The 25,018-nt window shown below is 38.4% G+C and overlaps 1 protein-coding gene and 2 non-coding genes across 3 annotated transcripts; all 3 read right to left on the bottom strand.

The window, feature by feature from the left end:
• Window positions 1–10,781: 10,781 nt before the first annotated feature.
• LOC126279080 (ubiquitin-60S ribosomal protein L40) lies at window positions 10,782–12,878 on the bottom strand. The gene is made up of 3 exons (XM_049979540.1): window positions 12,772–12,878; window positions 12,148–12,350; window positions 10,782–11,086 (listed from the first exon to the last, which is right to left on the bottom strand). The coding sequence occupies exons 2-3, from the start codon at window positions 12,335–12,337 to the stop codon at window positions 10,887–10,889; spliced, it is 390 nt and encodes a 129-aa protein (XP_049835497.1). The 5' UTR covers window positions 12,338–12,350; window positions 12,772–12,878; the 3' UTR covers window positions 10,782–10,886.
• LOC126279762 (small nucleolar RNA SNORD24) lies at window positions 11,165–11,238 on the bottom strand. The gene has a single exon (XR_007551213.1). It is a non-coding gene; the product is annotated as a small nucleolar RNA SNORD24 (small nucleolar RNA).
• Window positions 12,416–12,489, bottom strand: LOC126279763 (small nucleolar RNA SNORD24). Its single transcript, XR_007551214.1, has one exon. It is a non-coding gene; the product is annotated as a small nucleolar RNA SNORD24 (small nucleolar RNA).
• Window positions 12,879–25,018: the final 12,140 nt, after the last annotated feature.

The raw sequence follows: 25,018 nt of genomic DNA, 5'->3' as shown, positions 1-25,018 counted from the left end.
ACCTCAGCAGTTGCGGTCACAAAATTAATGGAAATAGTATTGCAACTCGTTTCACAACCCCCGTATTCTCCAGACTTGGCTCCCTCGGACTGCTTTTTGTTCCCCAATTTGAAGAAATGACTGGTAGGACAAAGATTTTATTCACTGTGATTGCAGCAACTAATAGCTATTTTGTAGACTTGGACAATTCCTACTATTCAGAAGAGATCAACAAATTAGAACAGCATTGGACGAATTATGTAAGTCTAAAAGGAGGCTATGTCAAAAAATAAAAAAGGTTTACCCCAAACACGTTAGTTGTTTTTATTTTTGCACGAACTTTTCAAATGCCTCTCGTGTAACTTTCTAGACTGTTTAAAGAGTACTGCAATACTGAATCTAGCTATTGCACCAGACACTACATTACTGCTTGCTCTCTGTTGGGTACTTCAATAGAAGTTAGCATGCTCAAATGTTGGTATACAAGACTTGTTAATGAAGACTTCAATTTCAGTACACCATCTCAGTTTAATTGGATAGAGAAAAAGACAACTCACCAAGCAGTAGCAGAACACACACATAAAAGATGCTTGTAATTGGCAAGCTTTTAGGGTCAGTGGCTCCTCCTTCAGGCAGAAGGGATGAAGGGGAAGTAAGAGGGGTGGAGGAAAAGGACTGTAGAGGTCTAGGAAAAGGGGTAGATTTTGGGAAGGTCACCCAAAACTGCAGGTCAGGAGAGACTTACTGTACGGGATGAGATGGAAAGACTGACTGATGGGGGCTGCATCCAAGAAGATTTGAAAATCTGAGAGCATAACAGTGGAAGACAGGGTAATATGAAGACAGAGATTACTGCTTAAACATCATGCACGAGTTAAGAGGGAAAAGGTAAGTGCATTGTATGTAACATAGGTGGGAGGGGGGTGGTGAAAAATAGACAAAAAAGACAATGAAAAATGTAAAAAACAAAAATGGAGTGAAGCAAAGAGTGGTTATAGTTAAGAAATGTTGAAACAGATTAAATTAACGTAAATTAAGGCCAGGCGGACGGAAAAAACAAAGGACATGTTGTAGTGCTAGTTCCCACCTGCCAAGTTCTGAGAATCTGGTGTCTGGAGGAAAAATCCATAAGACGCATATGGTGAAACTGGCACTGAGGTCACAAATGTCATATTGTAGAGCATGCTCTGCAACAGGATATTGCAAGTTGCCAGTATACATCCTCTGCCTGTGCCCATTCGTCCTAATTGATAATTTGGTGATAGTCATGCCGATATAGAAGGCTGAACAGTGTTTACATAACAGGTGGCTCTCCTTTTGATTGCATATGTTTTGCCACTTACAGAGCTGGAATAGGTTGTGGTAGGAGGGTGCATAGGGCAAGTCTTGCAGTGGGGATAATTATGGGGGTAGGGGATATAGGGTAGGGAGATGGCTGCAGAAACAGCACAGGATCTGACAAGAATATTGCAGAGATTGGGAAGGCACCAGAAAGCCATTCTAGGTGTGGTGGGCAAAATTTCAAACAGAATGGATCTCATTTCAGGGCATGATTTTAGGACGTCATGGCCCTCTCGAAGTAGCTTATTTACAAATTCCAGACCAGGATAACACTGAGTCGCCAATGGTGTGCTTGAAAGCTGATTTTTGGAGCAGCAGTACCAGGATTGGATGTCATGGCCTGGGAAATCTGCATTTTAACTAGGCTGGTGAGGTAATTACATGGAGTGAAGGCCGAGGTCAGAATGGTGGCGCATTACTGTAAATAGTCTGCATCCGAACAAATACATTTGCTACAGATGCCAAGGCTATAAGGGAGGGACCGTTTGACATGGAAACGATGACAACTGTCAAAATGTAAATACTGTTTGTTGGTAGGCTTAATGTGGACGGAATTGTGTACCTGGCTTTTGGTGAGGACGAAATCAACATCAGGAAAGTGGCATGGGATTTGGAATAGGACAATGTGAAATTTAATTGGGAGAAGGTATTCTGAGACTCCAGAAATTTTAGGTCGGCCTCACCATGAGTTCATTTGGTAAAGATGTCTAAACCAAGCCATGGGCTGAAGACTTATGGATCCCAGGAAAGCCTCCTCCAAGCAACCCATAAAATGGTTGGCAGAGGAAGGAGCTATCCCAGTTCCCATGGCCATATCCCTGATCTGTCTCTATGTCTATCCCTGAAAGGTGATGTGGTTGTTGGTAAGTATAAAGTCAATTAAGGTGAGTAGGAAGGAGGTCACAGGTTTGGGATAAGGTGGGTGCTGACTGAGGAAATGTTCAGCAGCAAACAGACAATGCATGTGGGGGATGTTGGTATAGAGGGAGGTGGCAGCAATGGTGACAATAAAGGTATTTGGTGGGAGTGGGATGGTATCTTTGATGTAGGAGGGGAGTCTTTGTACCTCAGGCTGCAGGTGTTGATCAACTAAGGCAGATATACATTTGGTGGATGCTTTGAAGCCAGCAACTATAGGACAGCAAGGATGATTGGGTTTGTGTGGCTCTTAGGAAGAAGGTAAAAGGTGGGGGTGCGTGGTTTGAGTCGGGTGAGAAGTGCTCTATGGATTGAGCTGTTAGTCCTTGTGAGGGGCCTGAGGTTTTAAGGAGGGACTGCACGTCAGTTTGAATTGCAGGGATGGGATCTTGATGGCAGACATTGTATGTAGGTGTCAGACAGCTGGTGTAGACCTTCATTAACATACTTCTTTTTGTCAAGTACTGCAGTGGTGATCCTTTGTCTGCTGACAGGATAATGATGGAGTCATCAGCTTTCAGGGACCTGAGGAAGGGATGTGAAGCAATGCTGTTACGATAGTGAGCTTTAGTTGCCTTTGAGATTGGACATCTTGAGTTGATATTAGTCAAGAATGCCTTTTAAGACAACAAAGATGATATTATCAAAACCTCACCGAGTTTGAACGAGGTTTTGTAATAAGGCTATGTAAAGCTCATGTTCCTTATGCAATGCTGCAGAAAGATGAGGCAGGAATGTAGCCACTGTACATACATTGGTGTCACAAGAATGTACTGTCTCAAGAAGATTGGGCTTCAGATGGTCACGTGGCATTACTAAGATGGAAGACCACAGTGTTCGGCATATGACTCCATAGTGACATTTCACAGGATAGAGTAGCATAGACAGCTGCATCAATCCAGTCTCAGGACTGAAGACCAAAAAACTATTGCATATCTGTTACTTCAAGGACAGCTGTGAGCCAGACACCCTGTAGCATGCATTCCACTGGCCCCAAACCACCACCATTTGCACATTCAATAGTGTCAAGGAAGAGCTTATTGGAGGGCACAATGGAGGTCTGTTTTGTTTTCTGATGATATCTGCTTCTGCCTTGGTGCCAGTGAAGGTCATGTGCAGGAAGGAGGCCAGTTGTGGAATTGCACCCAACCGCCTGTGTGCTAGACACACTGGACCCACACCTGAAGTTATGGTCTGGGTTGCAATTTCTCGACAGTAGGAGCACTCATCTGGTCATTCCATGCATTCTGACTGCGACATTGTATGTCAAACTGGTGATTCAACCTGTTATGCTGCCATTCATCAACAGCATTCCAGGGGGCATTTTCCAGCAGCACACACGGCTGTTGTAACTCAATCACTGCAGTGTGTTAACATGTTGCCTTGGCATGCTTGATCACGAGATTTGCCACCAATTGAGCACGTAGGGACACCATTGCACAATAACTACAGCATCATCTTCAAATAGCATTAACCATCCCTGTATTGATCAACCACGTGCAACTGGCGTGGAACTCCATCGAGAAACTGGCATCTGTACAATTCAATGCAAGCACGTCTGCATGCTTGCATTCAACATTCTGGCAGCTACCCAAGTTGTTAATCTACCAGCATTTCACAATTGCAACGATTTATCTTGTCCTTACATTAACCTGTGGTCTTGCAATGTTAATTATGTTACCTAGTCAAATGTATTCCTGAAAATTCATAACGATATTTATTATGTTTTGGCGTTGCAGTTTTTTCTTCTCTCAGTATATTTTGTTCATTTCTTTGTACCTAATGGTCAGAAACCATAGAAAATGTGTTTTGGGCAATCATTGAATATGGTTTGAGATTTGCCCCATTCTGCAATCCAGATGACAGCCTAAGTGCAACTGCTGAATGTGACTGTCACAATGTACTTATGTTTCAATACTCTACTGGAAAAATTGGTGATGAGACATGCTAGTCCATTGCAAGAATGCATCACCTAGAAGTTGTTTTTTTTTATATTATTCTGAAAATGTAGCTACATTTCAAAGGAATCGCATAGAACTAATAGAAAAAGTTGTTGAATGTTGCCAAATTGAGACAGTTACTTTTTCCATAGTTTCACTCAATAAGTAATGCACCTGTTTCTACAAAGGAAAGTTTTTCCACCAAAGAAATGCGACAACTGTAGAAATGTCCCTCCCTAATCTTCAGAGATTCCCATCCAGATAACTTCAAATGTGATGATTCAGCGACAAATGTTGGCAAAATACTTTTGTCTAAACACAGCTACATATAGTAAATGTAATTCACTATTCCACATGACCAGTCCATATAATTTAAAATACAGAGCTGTAGGAATTAGTTTCTAGCTTGTCTTCACATTACAATAGGAACTTGCAGGTAAATGAAGACTGATGGTTTCAAATAAGCAAGTCTAAGAGATGAAACCTTTTATATAATATAGAAAGCTGTACTTAGCTTGTGTCTCAATCTCCACATTTCATGGTAGTAAATGAACATATTCACAGATGGCAAAAAATTACCCAGGTGAGTTTTGGACAGATAGTAATCTCCTTATGGAAAACATTGGCAAGGAAAGGACAATGCAGTTAGTACATAAGCTTCTCCAAGACAATTAGGATTGTCAATATTAGCTACAGGAGCAGTTTTGTCTACAATTCCAACCTGATGTTCCAAGTGAGATCAACCCAGATGGTAGCCAAGGGCAGATGAAATCAGATTTCAAGACATGATTAGAAGGAAGTGTTACAGAATTTTCCATCGAAATTGGTAACTGTTCCAGATAGTACTCCATTCCAGGAAACAGCAACACAGTACATCTCAAATGAAAAACTCAATTAAAAAAAACTGTTAAATTACAAAGACGAAGACTGTAACAATACGAGAGAAGGAAAGTTGCTATTCACCATATAGCAGAGATGCTGAGCTGCTACACACACACACACACACACACACACACACACACACACACAGAGAGAGAGAGAGAGAGAGAGAGAGAGAGAGAGAGAGAGAGAGAGAGAGAGAGAGAGAGAGGCAGCAGCAGTGCATGATTTGAGTGGCGACTGGGTGGGTGTAAGGAGGAGGCAGGAGTGGGGAGGGATAGTATGGTGGGAATGGCAGACAGTGAAGTGTTGCAGTTTAGACGGAGGGTAGGAGAGAAGGTGCAGAGGGGGTAAGTAGCGGAAAGGAGATAAATAAAAATAAAAGAAATTAAAAGACTGGGTATGGTGGTGAAATGATAGCTGTGTAGTGTTGGAATGGGAACAGGGAGGAGGGGGGAGGGGGGGGGGGGCGGCGCAGCTGGATGGGTGAGGACAGATGATGAATGGCTGGTCACTGCTTGCTTGCATGAGCCAAGATTTCAACTGCCAATACATACATTTAAATGAAGAAAAAATTATTCTTTGTTTTTGCAATTTTATGTTCCTAAAGGAGGAACAAATTGGCTGGAAACAGTTGGAAAGCTTTTTTAGACTCTACAGCCAGTTTCCCTTTTATGCTTTATCTACTTCAACCATTAGTTTGCTGCCAAATAACAATTCATCTATTACTAAGTGTTGTTTCCTAATCAAGTTCCCTCAGCATCACCAGATCAATTTCAGCTACATTCCCACCCTTGCTTTACGTCATGACATTCCTCTTATCTCTTTACAAGATACTATGCATTCGATTCTTCCAAGACACTTACAACCTGACAGAATTACAATGTCATCAGCAAATGTCAAAGAGATCTTTTCTCAGAGTTTATTCCATTCCAAATTTATCTTTGGTCTTCTTCCCAACTTGTTCAATGAACAGAGTTGTTAACATCAAGGAGACACTACAACCTCCTCTCTCAACTACAGCTTTCCTTTCATGTCCAGCTCATAACTGCAGCCTGGTTTCCATACAGGTTATAATCATCTGCAGCCTGTATTTTATCTCTGCTACCTTCAGAAGAAGTGCAGTGCAGTCAGTGTTAGAAATGTCTAAATCTACAAATTCCCTAAACATAGGTTCGACTTTCTTGTATCTACCAATTAGTTGTAGAGTTAATATGTTATTGCACGTACCTACACATCCCTAACCCCAACTACTCTCTAAAGGTTTGGCCATACCTGTTTTTCCATTCTTCAGTAAATAAGTCAATATGTGTAACAATCAAACTGAATTTTTTTTATTATCAAATCACTGACCTTTACACCCAGTTAATTCTAAAGTGGCAGTATAGAAAGAACCACTAAATTTTCTTAGACATTCAATGCAAACATAACATTTTTTCCAAACAACTGTTTCAATGTCACTGAAAAACATGTTTCTGTAGGTCTTTAAGTAAAAGAGTTGAAAATGTGCTGACTGTACAAATCATGAATTTATTTCTAACCATGATCTAATTACAGGTACATATTTTATTAGAATCAGTAGCTTGTAAAAGATTATTGAACTATATTTAAAACAAACTTTTAACAGTTGCTAAATTTGGCTTCATGAAACCCATATTACACGCAGTGCTTCAACAAGTCATTTATAAAAGCTAGGACCAGAACAATAAAAAAATATGATAAAACTACCCTAGTACACTGCCAAAGATTTTATAAACACCTTTTACAAAAATATACTGACAAAAGATCTTACAGTGTAATAAGGGCTTAGGAGATTCTTGAACAGTATAGTGGTAAGGTGCCTCAAACAGCCAGAATATTGGAACAGACAACATTTTATTCCACAGCAGTAACTTAATCTTGCCCAAACTCATTGAGAAATTGCAAGCATATACTGAAAGGTACCACAAGTACATATACTAGATTAAATTCAATGTGTGAAGCATCTAACCACACAGACAGGTAATAAATGGATATTTCAGTGGGGTAGGAAGAATAATGTAAAATGGAATGTTTTATATTAGAATGTACACTGAAGCAATGGAGACCAAACAGTTAACATTATGACATTTTACTGTAGAGGAACAGTGCAGGAGTAAATACCAGGTGTGCCTGTATGACATGAGCATTAAGATCCAAATATGTCAATAGGGAACATTTGTTAACGAGCCTTAATTTTTTTTGTTTGGTTGGTATGACACCTGTCAAAGATATTTGGTATACATCGAGTCATGGAACAAACATGTATTCATCGTGTCAAAAAATGTCGAATGTTGTACCAGGAAGTGATGATTTACAGAAAGCATTAATATTTTGTTTTCATTTGAAAAAGTTATGTAGAGTTGCATCGAATGCTTGTCAGGGCATATGGCGATCATGCTCTATCAGAAGCAACAGGCAAAAAGTGGTTTCAATGGTTCAAAAATAATGATTTTGAGGTAAGAAATGAAGTACGTGGAAGACCATCAAAAAAGTTCGAAGTTGCTGAATTGCAAGCAATATTGGATGAAGATGATACTTTGAGTCAGAAGCAAATGGCAGCAATGCTAAATGTTGCACAACAAAATTTCTGGCCATTTGAAAGCTATGGGAAAGATCCAAAAGTGTGGAAAATGGGTGCCACATGAATTGAATGAAAGTCAGATGGGAAACCGAAAAACCATGTCAAATTTTGCTTCAAAGACACAAAAAAAATTTGCAACGAATTGTTACCGGCAATGAAAAATGTATTTATTTTAACAATCCTAAACGGGAAAAATCACGGGTTAATCTGGGACAACCATCAACATCGACTGCAAAATCAGATCGATTTGGCAAGAAGACAACGCTCTGTGTTTGGTGGGATCAGAAAGGTGTGGTGTATCATGAGCTACAACCTGGTGAAACTGAATACTAATCGCTACAGACAACAAATGATCAATTTGAACAATGCTTTGAAGATCAAAAATACGGAGTCAGCTATAGTAGAACTCACGAAAGTTGTACTTGATACTCTTGACAAACATGTGTGTCACAGGCGTATTTTTGGATTCCTCTCAGCCCTTTGATACAGTCTTCCATAAAATTCTATTAAATAAATTAGAAGCATTACGAATAAGAGGGGTAGCTAATGACTTGTTTCGATCATACCTAGCAGATAGCTTACAAACAGAACACGTACTTCAAACAGATCTAAACATTTACTAAAACACTTATCAGAAACAAAATACAATATAGGGGTTCCACAAAGTACTATATTGTGACCAATACTATTCCTGATATACATCAATAACTTTCGCATTGGGGTCACTCATTGTGAAAAAATTCTCTACGCTGATAACAGCAACATTATAGTCACTGAGAGAACTCCTTGCAGAGCAAGCAACTTAAACTCTCAAGGAAGTTTACGATTGGTGCATAAGCAATAAAATGACACTGGACATAAAACTAATGCCATGAATTTCAGTTTGAACAGGGAAAATTAATGTTAAATGTAGATGGCGCCTGAACTGACTGTGAAACAAATGCAAAATTTCTAGGTATGAATAACAATTCTCAGCTGAAGTGGAGTGAATATACAAAGATACTCGCAAACAAAGTCATCGGCATGTTACACCTCTAAACCTATCATCAGTGTGTAACATGCAGTGTCTTAGTTACATAATATTCACATGTACACCCTATTCTTAGCTATGGAATTCTTTTTTGGGGAACAAATGAACAAAATACGAACACAATTTTCAAACTAGAAAAAAGCCGTAAGAATAACCAAAAACAGTAGTCAAGTTTATTGTAAAGATATGTTCAAAACACTGAACATTTAACTGTTCAGTATGAATACATTTACCAGTCAGTTGTACACATCAAAACTAACATTGATAATTACTGTACAAACAGCTCTGTCCATGACCATGGAACAAGAGCTAAAACAAACTCAAAACAGCAGTTTCTACCAAGGAATAAAACTGTGCAATAAATTACGAAAAGAGATTAAATTGCAAAAATACGCTTATTTAAAAATGCAGCTAAAAGTACCTGTTACATAATACATTTCCAACAAAGATTACTTAGATAAAACAGTAGGGGTTTGGCAAAAAAAATTGTACAAATAAATAATAATTAAAAAAATCCAGCATCCCACATAACCACCTTCACACTTTATTTAGAAAAACTTACCCCCAAGCTGTGCATAGCACAATAACACCAACTGATAGGGAGATATGAGTGAAATTACACTATTAATTATTTGTAAAAAAAGTACTGTACACCAGGGGTAAATCTAATGATTGTCTAACTAGAAGTTTGTAAAAATGTGCATAAAAATTAACTTATTTCAAATTGGTCTAACTTAAATACTGTGACGTGTCATATCCTTGTAAAAAGACATCTATGGGTGAATAAAAAAGCAGCAGCCAGACAGAGGGGCCAAGCAGTTCTAGGCACTTCAGCCTAGAACCACACAGCCACTACGGTCACAGGTTCGAATCCTGCATCAGGCATGGGTGTGTGTGATGGCCTTAGGTTAGTTAGGTTTAGTAGTTCTAAGTTCCAGGGGGCCGATGACCTCAGGTATTTAAGTCCGATAGTACTCAGAGCCATTTGAACCATTTTTTAGAGTGGAGCAAGTGGGCCCAGCAGGCAAATGGCATAAAGTGTGAACTTCTGTGTCCACAAGACGTTCTTGTTAAAGAATCTCAACATAATTTGTTTTAAAAATAAAGAGAATATTGAAAATAAGACCAACATAAATTAACCAAAAATACTTGCTTGCTTAGCACACAAACAGTGTTAGTAGATAAATACTGTCCTTTGGCACAACCTGCCTATAGACAAGGTCAAGTATTAAGTTCATGTCTTATGTCTTGCAGAAGCCTCTTCAGGGATCTTTAAGTCTTACACTTAGATTCAGTAGAGCGACTGAAGTTAGGATGAACTCAAATCCACCAACACAACATTGGAAGTGAAGGTAATTTCTGAATGGGGTACGTCATCAAAAGTGTAAAATGAAGTTTATTGCAATCAGATACTTAAAGATTCCCATCGTGTGGCATCTTTTCATATCATGAACAGGAATTCCTAAGATTGCATCCACATATTGGAAATTAAAATGAAGTGTACCATATACTCCACTCCAAAATTTGTAGTTATATTTTGACACAGGCATATAAGCTTCATACCTATGCCCACGTTACTAAATTCCTTATTCCCAGCAAGCAGCTGAATAGAAAACTGCAAAAGTGTTGAATTATAGCATATCCTGTAACACTGAATGTTATTCCGAAACTACATTTAGGATACAAATTATAACGCATTTTGCATGCAGACAACATAAAAGAGCATCAACAAAGAAACTATCTTTCACAAAGTAAATGAATGACCTTTAAAATTAATACTTACCATATCTTAACAAGACAACTGACAGGCAAAGTTCCACTGCTGCTATACTCTTCTGCACTTACAGTATATTATACTGCAAAAATATTAAGCCCCACCAATTCAAGTTATGCAACGTTTTTTACTAACTTTAAATTTATTTCAGTGAGTGACCATAATATTTCACACCTGGTAATTCATTGCAGTCCACAATCATTTTTAAGACTTAAGTACATCCAATTGTTCCCAACAATCCAGGTTTTTGCCTTAATCTTATGAGCAATAGAATGTGCAAGGAAGGAAAAGCTGTATGCATTACTAAAGCACAGTAACTGAGAAAAGTGGAAGAAAGTTTTATTCATTGATTTCTTATACATGAGCTGCAAATTTTGCAAGTGGTCTGTTCAAGACATAGCAATTACATGTAGCATGTTGAGATTAGTTCCTGATCTTCTTCTTGGGGCGAATGTTGTTGGTATGTCCACATTTCTTCTTGCGGCAGTTAGTAGCTCTTGGATGTAGCCGGGCATAGCACTTTCGGCAAATCATTTTGTCGCAATTGTACTTCTGAGCCAAAATACGGAGTGTAGGCTCAATTACACCTCCACGGAGACGAAGCACCAAGTGCAAAGTGGATTCTACAATTTAAAAGAAAGATTACGATGTGTTTAAATGGCTTTTAAGTAGGTCTTAATGTATACATTTACATGGATGCAATCTCTCAGAGATCTTGGTGGTATAGGTTTGTCAGCATACCTATCAGATAGCAAATACTATGTCATCATTAGATTGCATTAAGTACATCAAAGTTGTGGCTCTTTAAACACTACCTATTCAGCTCAGCCTACCAACACTTCACATTGAACCAAATTACATAATTTAACTTTCAAAAACTTATGAGGCTCACATTCAGGCATACTATTGTGGGAAAGATTACAACTGTATAACGACTGTACAATGATCAAGCAAGTGCTAAATTTAAATAATGTAGATCAGTATACCCCCAAAGAGCATCACGTGACAGCAATCCAATAAGACTACAGCCTCATTATGAACAATGAAATCCCCCCCCTACACACACACACACACACACACACACACACACACACACACACACACACACACACACACACACCTTAATACATAACACCCAACACTTGCAGAAATTAAAGCACTTGCTAGAACACCACAGATTTGATTTCACAATATTGTGTAAGGCTTTGGGCATGTCACCCCTGTTTATGAAAAATTTTAATTTGTAACCAAGAGTATAACCAGCACAGCAAAATTGACAAATACTAAATGAGGATGGTTATTACACGCAGTAAGAATTCAACAATGGTCGACATTTATACTCAGTGCCTACAAAAACAGTATATGAGTACATGGTCATATACTGATTTGGGCAAAATCTTAAAACTAAATAGAAGTTATAAAATTCTTTAAGTATGTAATGCTAATGTCTGTCACTCTTCCAAGTATCAGCAACAGCTTCTGGCAACTACAACCAACGTTATGAACCTTATAATACACCTAGCATGTCATACAGTTGACCATACTTAAGTCTAGACTGTGCTTACTTGCTTACACCAAACAAACAAAAAATTAGGAATTTAACACAAATTCCACAGTAGCTTTTCAATACACGTGAGTAAACAAAAGATACAACAATTCAGCAGGAAATGGAAGGAAAACTTACCCTTTTGAATGTTGTAATCTGAGAGTGTCCTCCCATCTTCCAACTGTTTGCCAGCAAATATCAATCTCTGCTGATCTGGAGGAATACCTTCCTTATCTTGAATCTTCGCCTTCACATTTTCAATTGTGTCTGAAGCTTCTACCTCCAAAGTAATGGTCTTCCCAGTAAGGGTCTTCACGAAAATTTGCATCTTGAATTATAATCTGTGAGAGAAAAACAAAATTACAGGCCCTGAAAATACAATTAAAAGCTACGAGTTGCTTTAGCAAACATCAGAGATCTTGGTGGTAAAAATGAGTCGTCAGTAACAACTCAGAAGTAGCAAATAATAAGTCATCAGTCTTTAAAATTTACATTAGTGGCTAAATGTAATTGGAAAAATAATGTATTCAGCGACTACCTCAGAGCGACAAGAGTCAATTTACCAACGCTTGTATATTAAAACTTTTCGAACTTACTCTCACAAAACCAACTACACGTGGCACTATTATCAAAGCGTCAAATATTGACTAGATCTAATAATATAACAACATAAATACTTTAAGGTAATTCAAATACATAACAGCTTTCACAATTATCCTTACAAATTTCATTACAATTTTGTAGAACTATACAAACACTTACTCCTGGACCATCCAAATGAAAGAACAAATCCGAACGGAAACCACGGAAAGATATGAGCAAGGAGGGAGGTTGCCAAAGATAAACCAAAGTTGCGAAATCACGAAGCACATTGAAAACCAAAGATGGATCTGTGTAACAACCAATCGTGTAAACGACCCATCATTGTTGAGACATTTTGGTGTAACTAATTTTATAATTTTTTTCAAAGAGGAAGTTGAATCTAGGCTTGTCCACATGCGACAAGCTATATGCAGACATCAAATCTGCGCCAAATGATCGTTGTGTCGGCCAGAATGGAGTTAGCAGTTTGCCCAAAATTGCTATATTTGGGGGTGGGGGGTCAAAATCCACATCTACGCAGAAAAAAACGCGGAGTGCGGGTATGCGATAGCCGTAAATCAGAAGCACGAAACATGTTTGAATCAACTAATTGTTCAGTCTCGTGTTTCTCGTCTTTGCATGCACCATGAATTAACGCGGAGTGCGGGTATGCGATAGCCATAATCTGCAGCACGAAACGTCTTTGAATCAACTAATTGTTCAGCCTCGTGTTTCTCGTCTTTGCATGCACCATGAATTATAAAATGCTTGATAGGCGTCAGTGCCATTGAAACATATAGCAGAAAGACATATTTGTGGAACGTAAAAAATCAAGAATTACAGAGCTTGAGATAGGAAGGGACCTTCTTATAATTATTTTCAAAGAGTAAACAAGAGCTGCTGACCCTACAACGAACAAGGAAACAGATATCTCAGAAAAAAACATAATTTTTGACTTATCCTAAATAAGTAGTTTTGTAGAGATCTCTCACATCACAGTGACCTTCATAGGAGATCGCTGACATACATTCACTCAGTACTCTCCAATGTTACAATCATTTTCAACAATATAGATAAAATTGAAGAAATGTATGATGAAATAAAAGAAATTATTCAGATAGTGAAGGGTGACGAAAATTTAATAGTCATGTGTGACTGGAATTCGGTAGTAGGAAAAGGGAGAGAAGGAAATGTAGTAGGTGAATATGGATTGGGTCTAAGAAATGAAAGAGGAAGACGCCTGGTAGAATTTTGCAGAGAGCACAACTTAATCATAGCTAACACTTGGTTCAAGAATCATAAAAGAAGGCTGTATTCATGGAAGAAGCCTGGAGATACTGACAGGTTTCAGATATATTATATAATGGTAAGACAGAGATTTAGGAACCAGGTTTTAAATTGTATGACATTTCCAGGGGCAGATGTGGCCTCAGACCACAATCTATTGGTTATGATTTGCATTTAAAACTGAAGAAACTGTAAAAAGGTGGGAATTTAAGGAGATGGGACCTAGAGGTTGTACAGAGTTTCAGGGAGAGCATAAGAGAACAATTGACAGAAATGGATGAAAGAAATACAGTATAAGAAGAATAAGTAGCTTTGAGGGATGAAGTAGTGAAGGCAGCAGAGGATCAAGTTGGTAAAAAGACGAGGGCTAGTAGAAATCCTTGGGTAACAGAAGATATATTGAATTTAATTCATGAAAGGAGAAAATACAAAAATGCAACAAATGAAGCAGGCAAAAAGGAATACGAACGTCTCAAAAATGAGATCGACAGGAAGTGCAAAATGGCTAAACAGGGATGGCTAGAGGACAAATGTAAGGATGTAGAGGCTTATCTCACTAGGGGTAAGGTACATAATGCCTACAGGAATATTAAAGAGACCTTTGGAGAAAGGAGAACCACTCGTATGAATGTCAAGAGCTCAGATGGAAACCCAGTTCTAAGCAAAGAAGGGAAAGCAGAAAGATGGAAGGAGTACATAGAGGGTCTATACAAGGGCGATGTACTTGAGGACAATATTATGGAAATGGAAGAGAATGTAGATGAAGATGAAATGGGAGATACGATACTGCGTGAAGAGTTTGACAGAGCACTGAAAGACCTAAGTCGAAACAAGGCCCCAGGTGTAGACAACATCCATTAGAATTACTGATAGCCTTGGGAGAGCAAGTCCTGAGAAAACTCTACCATCTGGTGAGCTAGATGTATGAGACAGGCGAAATACCCTCAGATTTCAAGAAGAATATAATAATTCCAATCCCAAAGAAAGCAGGTGTTGACAGATGTGAAAATTACCAAACTATCAGTATAAAAAGTCACAGCTGCAAATTACTAACATGAATTGTTTACAGACGAATGGAAAAACTAGTAGAAGCCGACCTCGGGGAAGATCAGTTTGGATTCCGTAGAAATGTTGGAACACGCGAGGCAGTACTGTCCCTACGACTTATCTTAGAAGCTAGATTAAGGAAGGGCAAACCTAGGTTTCTAGCATTTGTAGACTTTGAGAAAGCTTTTGACAATGTTGATTGGAATACTCTCTTTCAAATTCTGAAGGTAGCAGGGGTAAAATACAGGGAGCGAAAGGCTATTTACAATTTGTACAGAAACCAGATGGCAGTTATAAGAGTCCAGGGGCACGAAAGGGAAGCAGTGGTTGGGAAGGGAGTGAGACAGGGTTGTAGTCTCTCCCCGATGTTATTCAATCTGTGTACTGAGCAAGCAGTGAAGGAAACAAAAGAAAAATTCGGAATAGGTATTAAAATTAACCCTTTTATGGTATATGTTAAATCAATGCTTCAGTTCTTGCTACATTTATTCTTCTTCCTCTTCAGCCACATTCGTTTTGTTTTCTGATTTCTTCTTCTGGAAGTGTTCAGTGTTATGAGATTATTTTCTTTTTCTCTCTTGTTCATGCCTGAAGATCTGATTTTAAATTTTGTTACTAAATAAACTCCTGATATGTTATCTTTTATATTGATGTTTAAATCTTTAAAGTCCTATAGTTTCTGAGTAGAACATGGTAGTTCTCCTTGGAACTCCACAATTTTACTAAAAACTTCCTTCATCAGATTCTCATCATCCATTCTAATGAAATGTCCACTCTCCCTTCGCACACAGTGTGTACTGGAGATCTGCAGGTTGGGGACTTCTCACTTGTACTTGCTTGAGCACACTATGCATCGGCATGGCTTGTTTGAGAATCAATACTCAGAGGGGGCAGGCTGTGCTCGAACGAGTTGCTGTGCGGCACAGATCACTCAGTTTGACATAGTCACCACTCTGATGTTGTGACTGTCACAGCACTTGTATGTGTGCAGGCTGGTGTTGCTCTTGACATGTTCCCTCCAGCTCACGGAACTGCACTCATATCAGTTTAGTTACACCTACAAGTATTTTCCTGCATTGTAGTGTCTATTGTTTTAGACAACAAATAAAAGTTGGAAACACTTAAAAGTTTCATGGACAACATCATTTTTTCTGTGAAATCCACATGTCAGTTCATTGTCCCACGGGATTCTAGTCAACAAAAACAGGATTTCAAACATCTTATAACTTTTACAGGTATACATTCATTATTTTTCATACATTATCCATGTTTTCAACCAGTCTTCTCTCTATACCACGGTGTTAGGAATAAATTTAGCTTTTCGAATATATTTATGTTGTTTTCCGTTGTTTTGTTATTAATCTAAAAATTTTGTACTAGTAATGGTCTAAATTCGAGTTATTACATATGGCCAGATTATGGACCACTTGACAATACAACTAACCTGTGCCATTTTCACTCTGTAATGCCAAGGACAAAGCCAAAATACAGCCCACAGGGAAAAAGGAAGAATTCTCCAAAACAGATATGACTGAGGCAATTCATACAATCAGAAACAGAACTACCATAGACACTAAAGTCTGCTAGATATTTAATATGGCATGATCGACGTTATAAGCATTTACCAAGGCTGCAGTTTCTCCTTCAGTTTTAATATAATAGAAAACTGAAAAAAATTGTATCAGGTGCAGAATTGATAAAAAGGTAGTGTCTTATGTACTTCAAATAGGAGTGAAACTTTATGGGTTCGCTTATGGTGATTTATATCTAATAGCTCACCATTTATTGGTAACATACGTTCTACAACATCCACTTAAGAAGGGACAGTCAGGAAGAGCTTGGGCATATCTGTTTTTGCATCATTAGAAATGGATAATAATTAATTGATTTTATGTAACTAGCCCTGTATTTACACATGGGCAATATGAACTTAGACCCAGGGCAGCAATCTCTTAGAGGTGGCAAACTTTTTAGCAAAAGAATTTACTTTCACAAAAAAAGGCAGCAATAGTTGTGGGAATTGTTATTAGTGAGAGGGAAGTCTTTGGTAGATGAATGGTGATGCATACATCATAGAACTGCCAACAGTGCCTCTGCAATATTTTTGTGTGGCTAGTTGCAGACACATCAGATGTTGAAGCACAAGCTTTGATACAGTGTGGTGTACAATAAAATACAATTAGGAGTAACTTTGAGTCTTCTGGTAACAGACAGGTCTGTGGGGACTATAATCAACAGTTGAATACTGATGCTGTAAATGTTATAATTTTATTACTGTAATAAACAGCGAAAATCAAGGAACAAAGTACTGCAAAACGAAAACAGAGAGATCTGACAAACACTTTTATTATTGGTTGTGTGTATCCCCTCCCCCAATTTACTAACATGGTGCATTTCTGATACAAAGTAAACATCAAGATCGATGAAAGGAATATCTAGTGGAGGAGGCTACAGAAAATTAGTTGCACAAAAGAGGAGGAAGGGAAAACTAAGTGTTAAATTAAACGCCAAGATTACAGACGTTTTTTGTCAGCAAAGGATTAGATTCTGTAGCTGTAAGCTATTCCTCTCCTGAGAACTTGAAACCTACAAATGATTCATAGTGTAATGGCAGTTATGGTGAAAAGCTCATTGTTAGTGACTCTGAAATTGATGACGAAATACGAACAATTCCACAGCAAGTAAACCAGTGTGAAGCCTAGGGTCAGAACTGACATCAGCGGTACATCAGCAGAAATGATGTACAGCGAATCCCTGACACTTCTGTTGGATTTTATTCCACACAAGCAAATCAACCTGAAGATCCTTGCTCACTGGTGCTACAAACGATGAACTACATTTCAAATTTCTGATCTTCAACGCCATCTCTCCATACAAACCCATCTATTTTTGTGTATAAATATCTCACTCAATGTACCCATATCATACTCTGTACACATGTAGTTAGAGCACCCTTGTAGCCACCTTACAGTAGCCTGTGCAATAGTAGCCTCCGTTCAGCCAATGCTTGGTCCTAGATCTTCATCTACTTACTAGGCCCCCACGCTGCTGGCTCCAAATGTTGGTCTGCTAACACTGTCAATGCAGTCAGTCACTGCAGACGCTCACACGTCTACAAGCAGTTCTCCTGTCAACGAGAAACTGCACTCACCTATACCAGCATATGTTCGCATTAGAGCTGGCAGGATAATTCAGCACAAGTATTCTTACAATCCACTGGCGATACAACTAGTTTAAAATGTCGATTATCTTTTTGTCTACACGATGGACGAGTTAACAGTATCTTTCTTTATGGGTGCTGTTAGCTCTTGTAATATCTCTCTGCTTTTGTTCCAGATTATTTTATTCACTGATATTCCATGTTCAAAAAGTAGTGAAGTTGTAATATTTACGACTTCGGTATTCAGTTGTGGATTATAATTCCCCCATACCGGCCTGTCGCCAGAAGCCTCGAAGTTACTCCTAATTGTATTGTATTGTACTGATCCAAGTAATCATAATATTGTACAATTTGCACATATTACACTGGAAAAGTCAGCAAAGACTGCACTGTAAATCATTTGTAGGTTCCAACTTCTCACTAGAAAGGAAGAACTTGCAGCTACTGAATTTAATCCTTTAAAACCAAACTCTGCACGAACAGGCCATGAGGGCCCAAGGGTACTGACCATCCGCCATGTCATCCTCAGCTCACAGGCGTCACTGGATGCGGATGTGGAGGGCATGTGGTCACCACATTGCTCTCCTGGCCTTGTGTCAGTTTATGAGACTGGAGCTGCTACTTCTCAATCAAGTAGCTCCTCAGTTTCCCCCAAAAGGGCTGAGTGCACGAGTGTACCCAGCTTGCCAACAGTGCTCGACAGAAGCGAGGGTCACCCATCCAAGTGTTATCCCAGCCTGACAGCACTTAACTTCGGTGATCTGATGGGAACCAGTGTTACCACTGCAGCAAGGCCATTGGCAATTTATTCCTTTGTTGACAGTAATTTTTACAAGTATGTTGTTACAATTTTAATTATTTCATGAAAGTTTGTTCAATAATACAAGAAGGTAATAAACATTGTACTTTTGCTTTTTTCATACCTAAGGGAAACATGTACTATAATCACGCCTAAGTGACCAATTATTAAGTAATTTGTTAACATGCATTACCTTTTAAAAAAGGTTTTCTGTGTAAAAGGTTTGCTTCAAAAGAAACTTTTTTAATTTATATGTCAAAACAATTTGTATTTCTGTTTTTTTTCCTTTCAGCTGGTAGGTTATCATATGTCCATACGTCAGAATGTAGGACACCTTTTTGGTAACAAGTTGTTCTGGACTGAAGCATATGTAGGTGAGACTGCTGCCTTGTTTCGTAGCTATGAATGTGTTCATTTAATATGATGGACTGTCTCTACTTAATAAGTAGTTTTTAACAAATGATATAATACTATTAATGTAAACAAATGGCAGTGTCATAATGCCAAGTTTCTTGAGAAGTTACCTGCATGATTCATTATATCTCAGATTGAATTTATACGTATTACCTTTCCTTGCATTTTAAAGATATCTCTGCTGTAGGATGAGTTCTCCCAGAATATGATCCCAAGTTGTAGTATGGAGTGAAAGTAAGAATAAAATACTTGTATAAGTACTGATTTGGTCACTGATTTCCTGAGAACTCTAGAATGTAACACACAGTTGACAGATTATTTGAGATATAACTGACATGTGTGATCCATTTAAATTTTTCTTCAAGTTATATACCAAGAAACTTAACTAATCTCGCACTAGAGAGCTCTTGGTTGTTTAGGAGCAAATCAGAGATCTCTCGTTTTTCAGATGAGTTCAGATAAGTTGAAACTTATGTAGGTTGTGTTTTGCACGTTTGCGATGAGATTCTTCTCACTGAAAAATTCACTCAGTAATGACATAAGTAGTTTAATCTTTTGATCATGATCAGTTTTGTCTGTGCCTATTACCAGAATACTTTTGTCATCTGCAAATAGTGTAGGATGCCCTGAAGTAAGCTTCGTGTTTATGTCATCAATATATAACAGAAACACTATGGGTCCCAGGACTGAGCCGTGTAGTACACCACATCTAACAGGCATTTTCTCAGAGGAGTGCACAGTACATTAATGAACATTATTATTCTTTTTTCAAATTTCATTTTAACTTTTTGCACTGTGATTAACAGATACGACTCCAATCATTGATTTGCATTTCCTGTCACACCTTTATTAGCTAAATTTCTAAGAACTATGTTGTGGTCAAATACGTCAAAAGCTTTAGACAAATCAGTGTTGAGATATCCATACACGTCTGTGGTTGTTGTTTTAGGTTTTCTAAATCCATACTGCTGCTCTGATATTAAAGAGAGGCTATTAATAAAACTTTCCAACCCGGTGTAAAACAATCTCTTAAATATTTTTGAAAATGTGCTGAGTTGTGCTACTTGCCTGTAATTAGCTACACCATTTTCTGGTCCCTTTCGTGGAGTGGGGCAACTTTAGCAACCTTTACAAGGTCAGGGAAAAGTCCATTACTAATAAAATTTTGTATGTTGTCATTGCCACTGCAATATTTATTTTTTTGTCCTTTAATAATCGTGAGCACTTCAGTGTTTGAGGCTTTGTGGAGAGACATTGATGCTTTTAGGGTTTCCACATGTGTTGTGTGTTGAGTACTGGCGCTATGGTAGTTCTTGTTTATCAGGTATTGAGCTATTGTACTGGAATAGTCATTAAAAGCATTTACGATTTTTACTGGTTGTGATGGGACTCATCTTTTATATTCAGTCTCAAAAAATTTTTATAGCACAGTGCTTGTTGTTAGTTTCATTTTCCGCAGCTTTCCAACTGTCTTAAATTTTACTTTTAGATTCTGTTATTAATTTATTATTATATAATTTTTTGCTTACTGAATTACTTTATTGTACAGAGTAAGGTAAGACTTAAAGTATATTCTAAACTTATCATCCACCTCAAGATGATTCATGAAGTTCTTCACATAGCGCTTTTTTTGGCTAGAGATTTTAATCCCCTTTGTTGCTCATGAATTTGTGCACTTGTTTCTAACTCTCCTTGACTCTAATGGAAATGCAATACCGAAATAGAGAACAAATGTTTTATGAAAGCAATTAAACACACTATTAACATCCTTGTTTTCATATACCTCTGACCGTTTCTCATGCCTTAGAAGACAATTAGAAACCCTCATGTTTCCCTCATCAAAATGCCTTTGCACCTTAGTTTTCATAGGTCATTGTTTTTTGCAGTTTAAATTCACTCTTAGCATCTGGGCTTCATAGTCACTGTATCTTGTATTAAAGATATCGGTTGAGTAATATTGTCTATTTACATTTCTAAAGTTATAATCAAGAGCTGATTTTGGGTTTTCACTGAACCTCGTTGGGGTTTCAAAAGTTGGAGATAAGTGGAATGAATTACTAATATTTAGCAATTCATCTTAGCTTTTTCCAGTTTTAAAGAAGTCTATAATAAAATCTCCACATATTAGAAAATTTTATTGATTGCATGAAGTTTATTAAGTAGTGCTTCAAGGGAGTGATTGAAATTCAGGATATTTCCAGTGGGACATTTACACACATTCAGCAGCAGTGTGTCAGAGTCTGTCAAGACAATTAAAGAAAGTTCAAAGTCTTTTTCTATTAGTATATTATTGTGCTTTGTGAGGTATTTGTAGGTCACATTACTTTTAACACAGATAGCTGTACCACCTCCCTTACTTTCCCTTCGACAAGAGTAACTAGATGCAGTATATTCTCAACTGGTTTTTCAGTTTTACCTTTTGTTAGCCAATTCTCAGCTATACAGAGAACATCTAATTGTAAATTAGTTTTCAGGAATAGACCTATTTCTAACAATTTACTAAACGTTGCATGCACATTATGGTGTAATTTTTTAAGAGGTACTAGTGTCTGTTTCCTGTTATGTGTTTTGGACTGTAGATAATGTTTTGGGGCACTACTCACCAAGTTCTCCTCTAATGTAGGTTTATAGAGTTTACTTTCTATATCTGTTGTATTTTGGTAGACTCCTAGCTACCAGCTGTTGTAGTCCCTGCCCACAGAATAAACTGGTTTTAGGCTGGAGGTCAGGTTCATACCAATTATGGAAGTTATAAAAGTAACCTCCCCCATGAACCATGGACCTTGCCATTGGTGGGGAGGCTTGCGTGCCTCAGCGATACAGATGGCCGTACCATAGGTGCAACCACAATGGACGGGCAACTGTTGAGAGGCCAGACAAACATGTGGTTCCTGAAAAGGGGCAGCAGCCTTTTCAGTAATTGTAGGGGCAACAGTCTGCATGATTGACTGATCTGGCCTTGTAACATTAACCAAAACGGGCTTGCTGTGCTGGTACTGTGAACAGCTGAAAGCAAGGGGAAAATACAACCATATTTTTTTCTGAGGGCATGCAGCTTTACTGTATGATTAAATGAAGATGGCGTCCTCTTGGGTAAAATATTACAGAGGTAAAATAGTCCCCCATTCGGACATCTGGGCAGGGACTACTCAAGAGGATGTCGTTATCAGGAGAAAGAAAACTGGCGTTCTACAGATCAGAGAATGGAATGTCAGATTCCTTAATCGGGCATGTAGGTTAGACAATTTAAAAAAGGAAATGGATATGTTAAAGTTAGATATACTGGGAATTAGTGAAGTTCGGTGGCAGGATGAACAAGACTTCTGGCCAGGTGAATATAGGGTTATAAATACAAAATCAGATGGGGGTAATGCAGGAGTAAGTTTACTAATGAATAGGAAAATAGGAATGCGGGTAAGCTACTATAAACAGCATAGTGAACGCATTATTGTGGCCAAGATAGACAAGAAGCCCACGCCTACTACAGTAGTACAACTTTATATGCCAACTAGCTGTGCAGAGGACGAAGAGATTGATGAAATGTATGATGAGATAACAGAAAATATTCAGATAGCGAATGGAGACGAAAATTTAAGTCATAGGTGACTGGATTTCGATATCAGGAAAAGGAAGAGAAGGAAACGTAGTAGGCGAATATGGAATGGGACTAAGGAATGAAAGAGGAAGCCACCTGGTAGAATTTTGAACAAAGCAAAACTTAATCACAGCTAACACTTGGTTCAAGAATCATAAAAGAAGGTTGTATACATGAAAGAAGCCTGGAGATACTAGAAGGTATCAGATAGATTATATAATGGTGGGACAGAGATTCAGGAACCAGGTTTTAAATTGTAAGACATTTCCAGGGACAGATGTGGACTCTGACCACAATCTATTGGTTATGAACTGTAGATTAAAACTGAAGAAACTGCAAAAAGGTGGGAATTTGGATAAACTAAAAGAACCAGAGGTTGTCGAGAGTTTCAGGGAGAGCATTAGGGAACGATTGTCAAGAATGGGGAAAGAAATACAGTAGAAGAATGGGTAGTTTTGAGAGATGAAACAGTGTACGCAGCAGAGGATCACATAGGTAAAAGACAAGGTCTGATAGAAATTCTTAGGTAACAAAGAGGTATTGAACTTAACTGGCGAAAGGAGAAAATATAAAAATGCAGTAAATGAAGCAGTCTCAAAAATGAGATCGACAGGAAGTGCAAAATGGCTAAGCAGGGATGGCTAGAGGATAAGTGTAAGGATGCAGAGGCTTATTTCACTAGGGGCAAGATAGATACTGCCCACAAGAAAATTAAAGAGAGACCTTTGGAGAAAAGAGAACCACATGTATGAATATCAAGAGCTCAGATGGAAACCCAGTTCTAAGCAAAGGAGGGAAAGGATAAAGGTGGAACGAGTCTATAGATGGCCTATACAAGGGTGATGTAATTGAGGACAATATTATGGAAACGGAAGAGGATGTAAATGAAGATGAAATGGGAGCTATGATATTGTGTGAAGAGTTTGACAGAGCACTGAAAGACCTAAGTCGAAACAAGACCCCAGGTGTAGACAACATTCCATTAGAATTACTGATAGCCTTGGGAGAGCCAGCCCTGACAAAACTCTACCATCTGGTGAGCAAGATGTATGACACAGGGGAAATACCCTCAGACTTCAAGAAGAATATAATAATTCCAATTCCAAAGAAAGCAGGTGTTGACAGGTGTCAAAATTACCGAACTATCAGTTTAATAAGTCACGCCTGCAAAATACTAATGTGAATTCTTTACAGACGAATGGAAAAACTAGTAAAAGCCGACCTCGGGGAAGATCGGTATGGATCCTGTAGAAATGTTGGAACACGTGAGGCAATACTGACTTATCTTAGAAGGTAGATAAGGAAAGGCAAACCTACTACATTTCTAGCATTTGTGGACTTAGAGAAAGCTTTTGACAATGTTGACTGGAATACGCTCTTTCAAATTCTAAAGGTGGCAGGGGTAAAATACAGGGAGCGACAGGCTGTTTACAATTTGTACAAAAACCAGATGGCAGTTATAAGTCTCGAGGGAAGCAGTGGTTGGGGAGGGAGTGAGACAGGGTTGTAGCCTCTCCCCAAGCTGTATGTTATTCAAGCTGTATACTGAGCAAGAAGTAAAGGTAACAAGAGAAAAATTCGGAGTAGGAATGAAATCCATGGAGAAGAAATAAAAACTTTGAGGTTCGCCGATGACATTGTAATTCTGTCAGAGACAGCAAAGGACATGGAAGAGCAGTTGAAAACATCAACAACACCAAAACGAGGATAATGGAATGTTGTTGAATTAAGTCGGGTGATGCTGCGGGAATTAGATTAGGGAATGATACACTTAAAGTAGTAAAGGAGTTTTGCTATTTGGGGAGCAAAATAACTGATGATGGTCGAAGTAGAGAGGATATGAAATGTAGACTGGCAATCTACATCTACATCTAAATCCATACTCCGCAAGCCACCTGACGGTGTGTGGCGGAGGGTACCCTGAGTACCTCTATCGGTTCTCCCTTCTATTCCAGTCTCGTATTGTTCATGGAAAGAAGGATTGTCGGAATGCTTCTGTGTGGGCTCTAATCTCTCTGATTTTATCCTCATGGTCTCTTCCCGCGATATACGTAGGAGGGATCAATATACTGCTTGACTCTTCGGTGAAGGTATGTTCTCGAAACTTTAACAAAAGCCCGTACCG

This window comes from Schistocerca gregaria, chromosome 6, assembly GCF_023897955.1.
Source record: "Schistocerca gregaria isolate iqSchGreg1 chromosome 6, iqSchGreg1.2, whole genome shotgun sequence".
Classification (NCBI taxonomy): Eukaryota; Metazoa; Arthropoda; class Insecta; order Orthoptera; family Acrididae; genus Schistocerca; species Schistocerca gregaria.
Note: the sequence above shows the minus strand (reverse complement) of the source record. Positions and strands in the feature narration are given on the sequence as shown.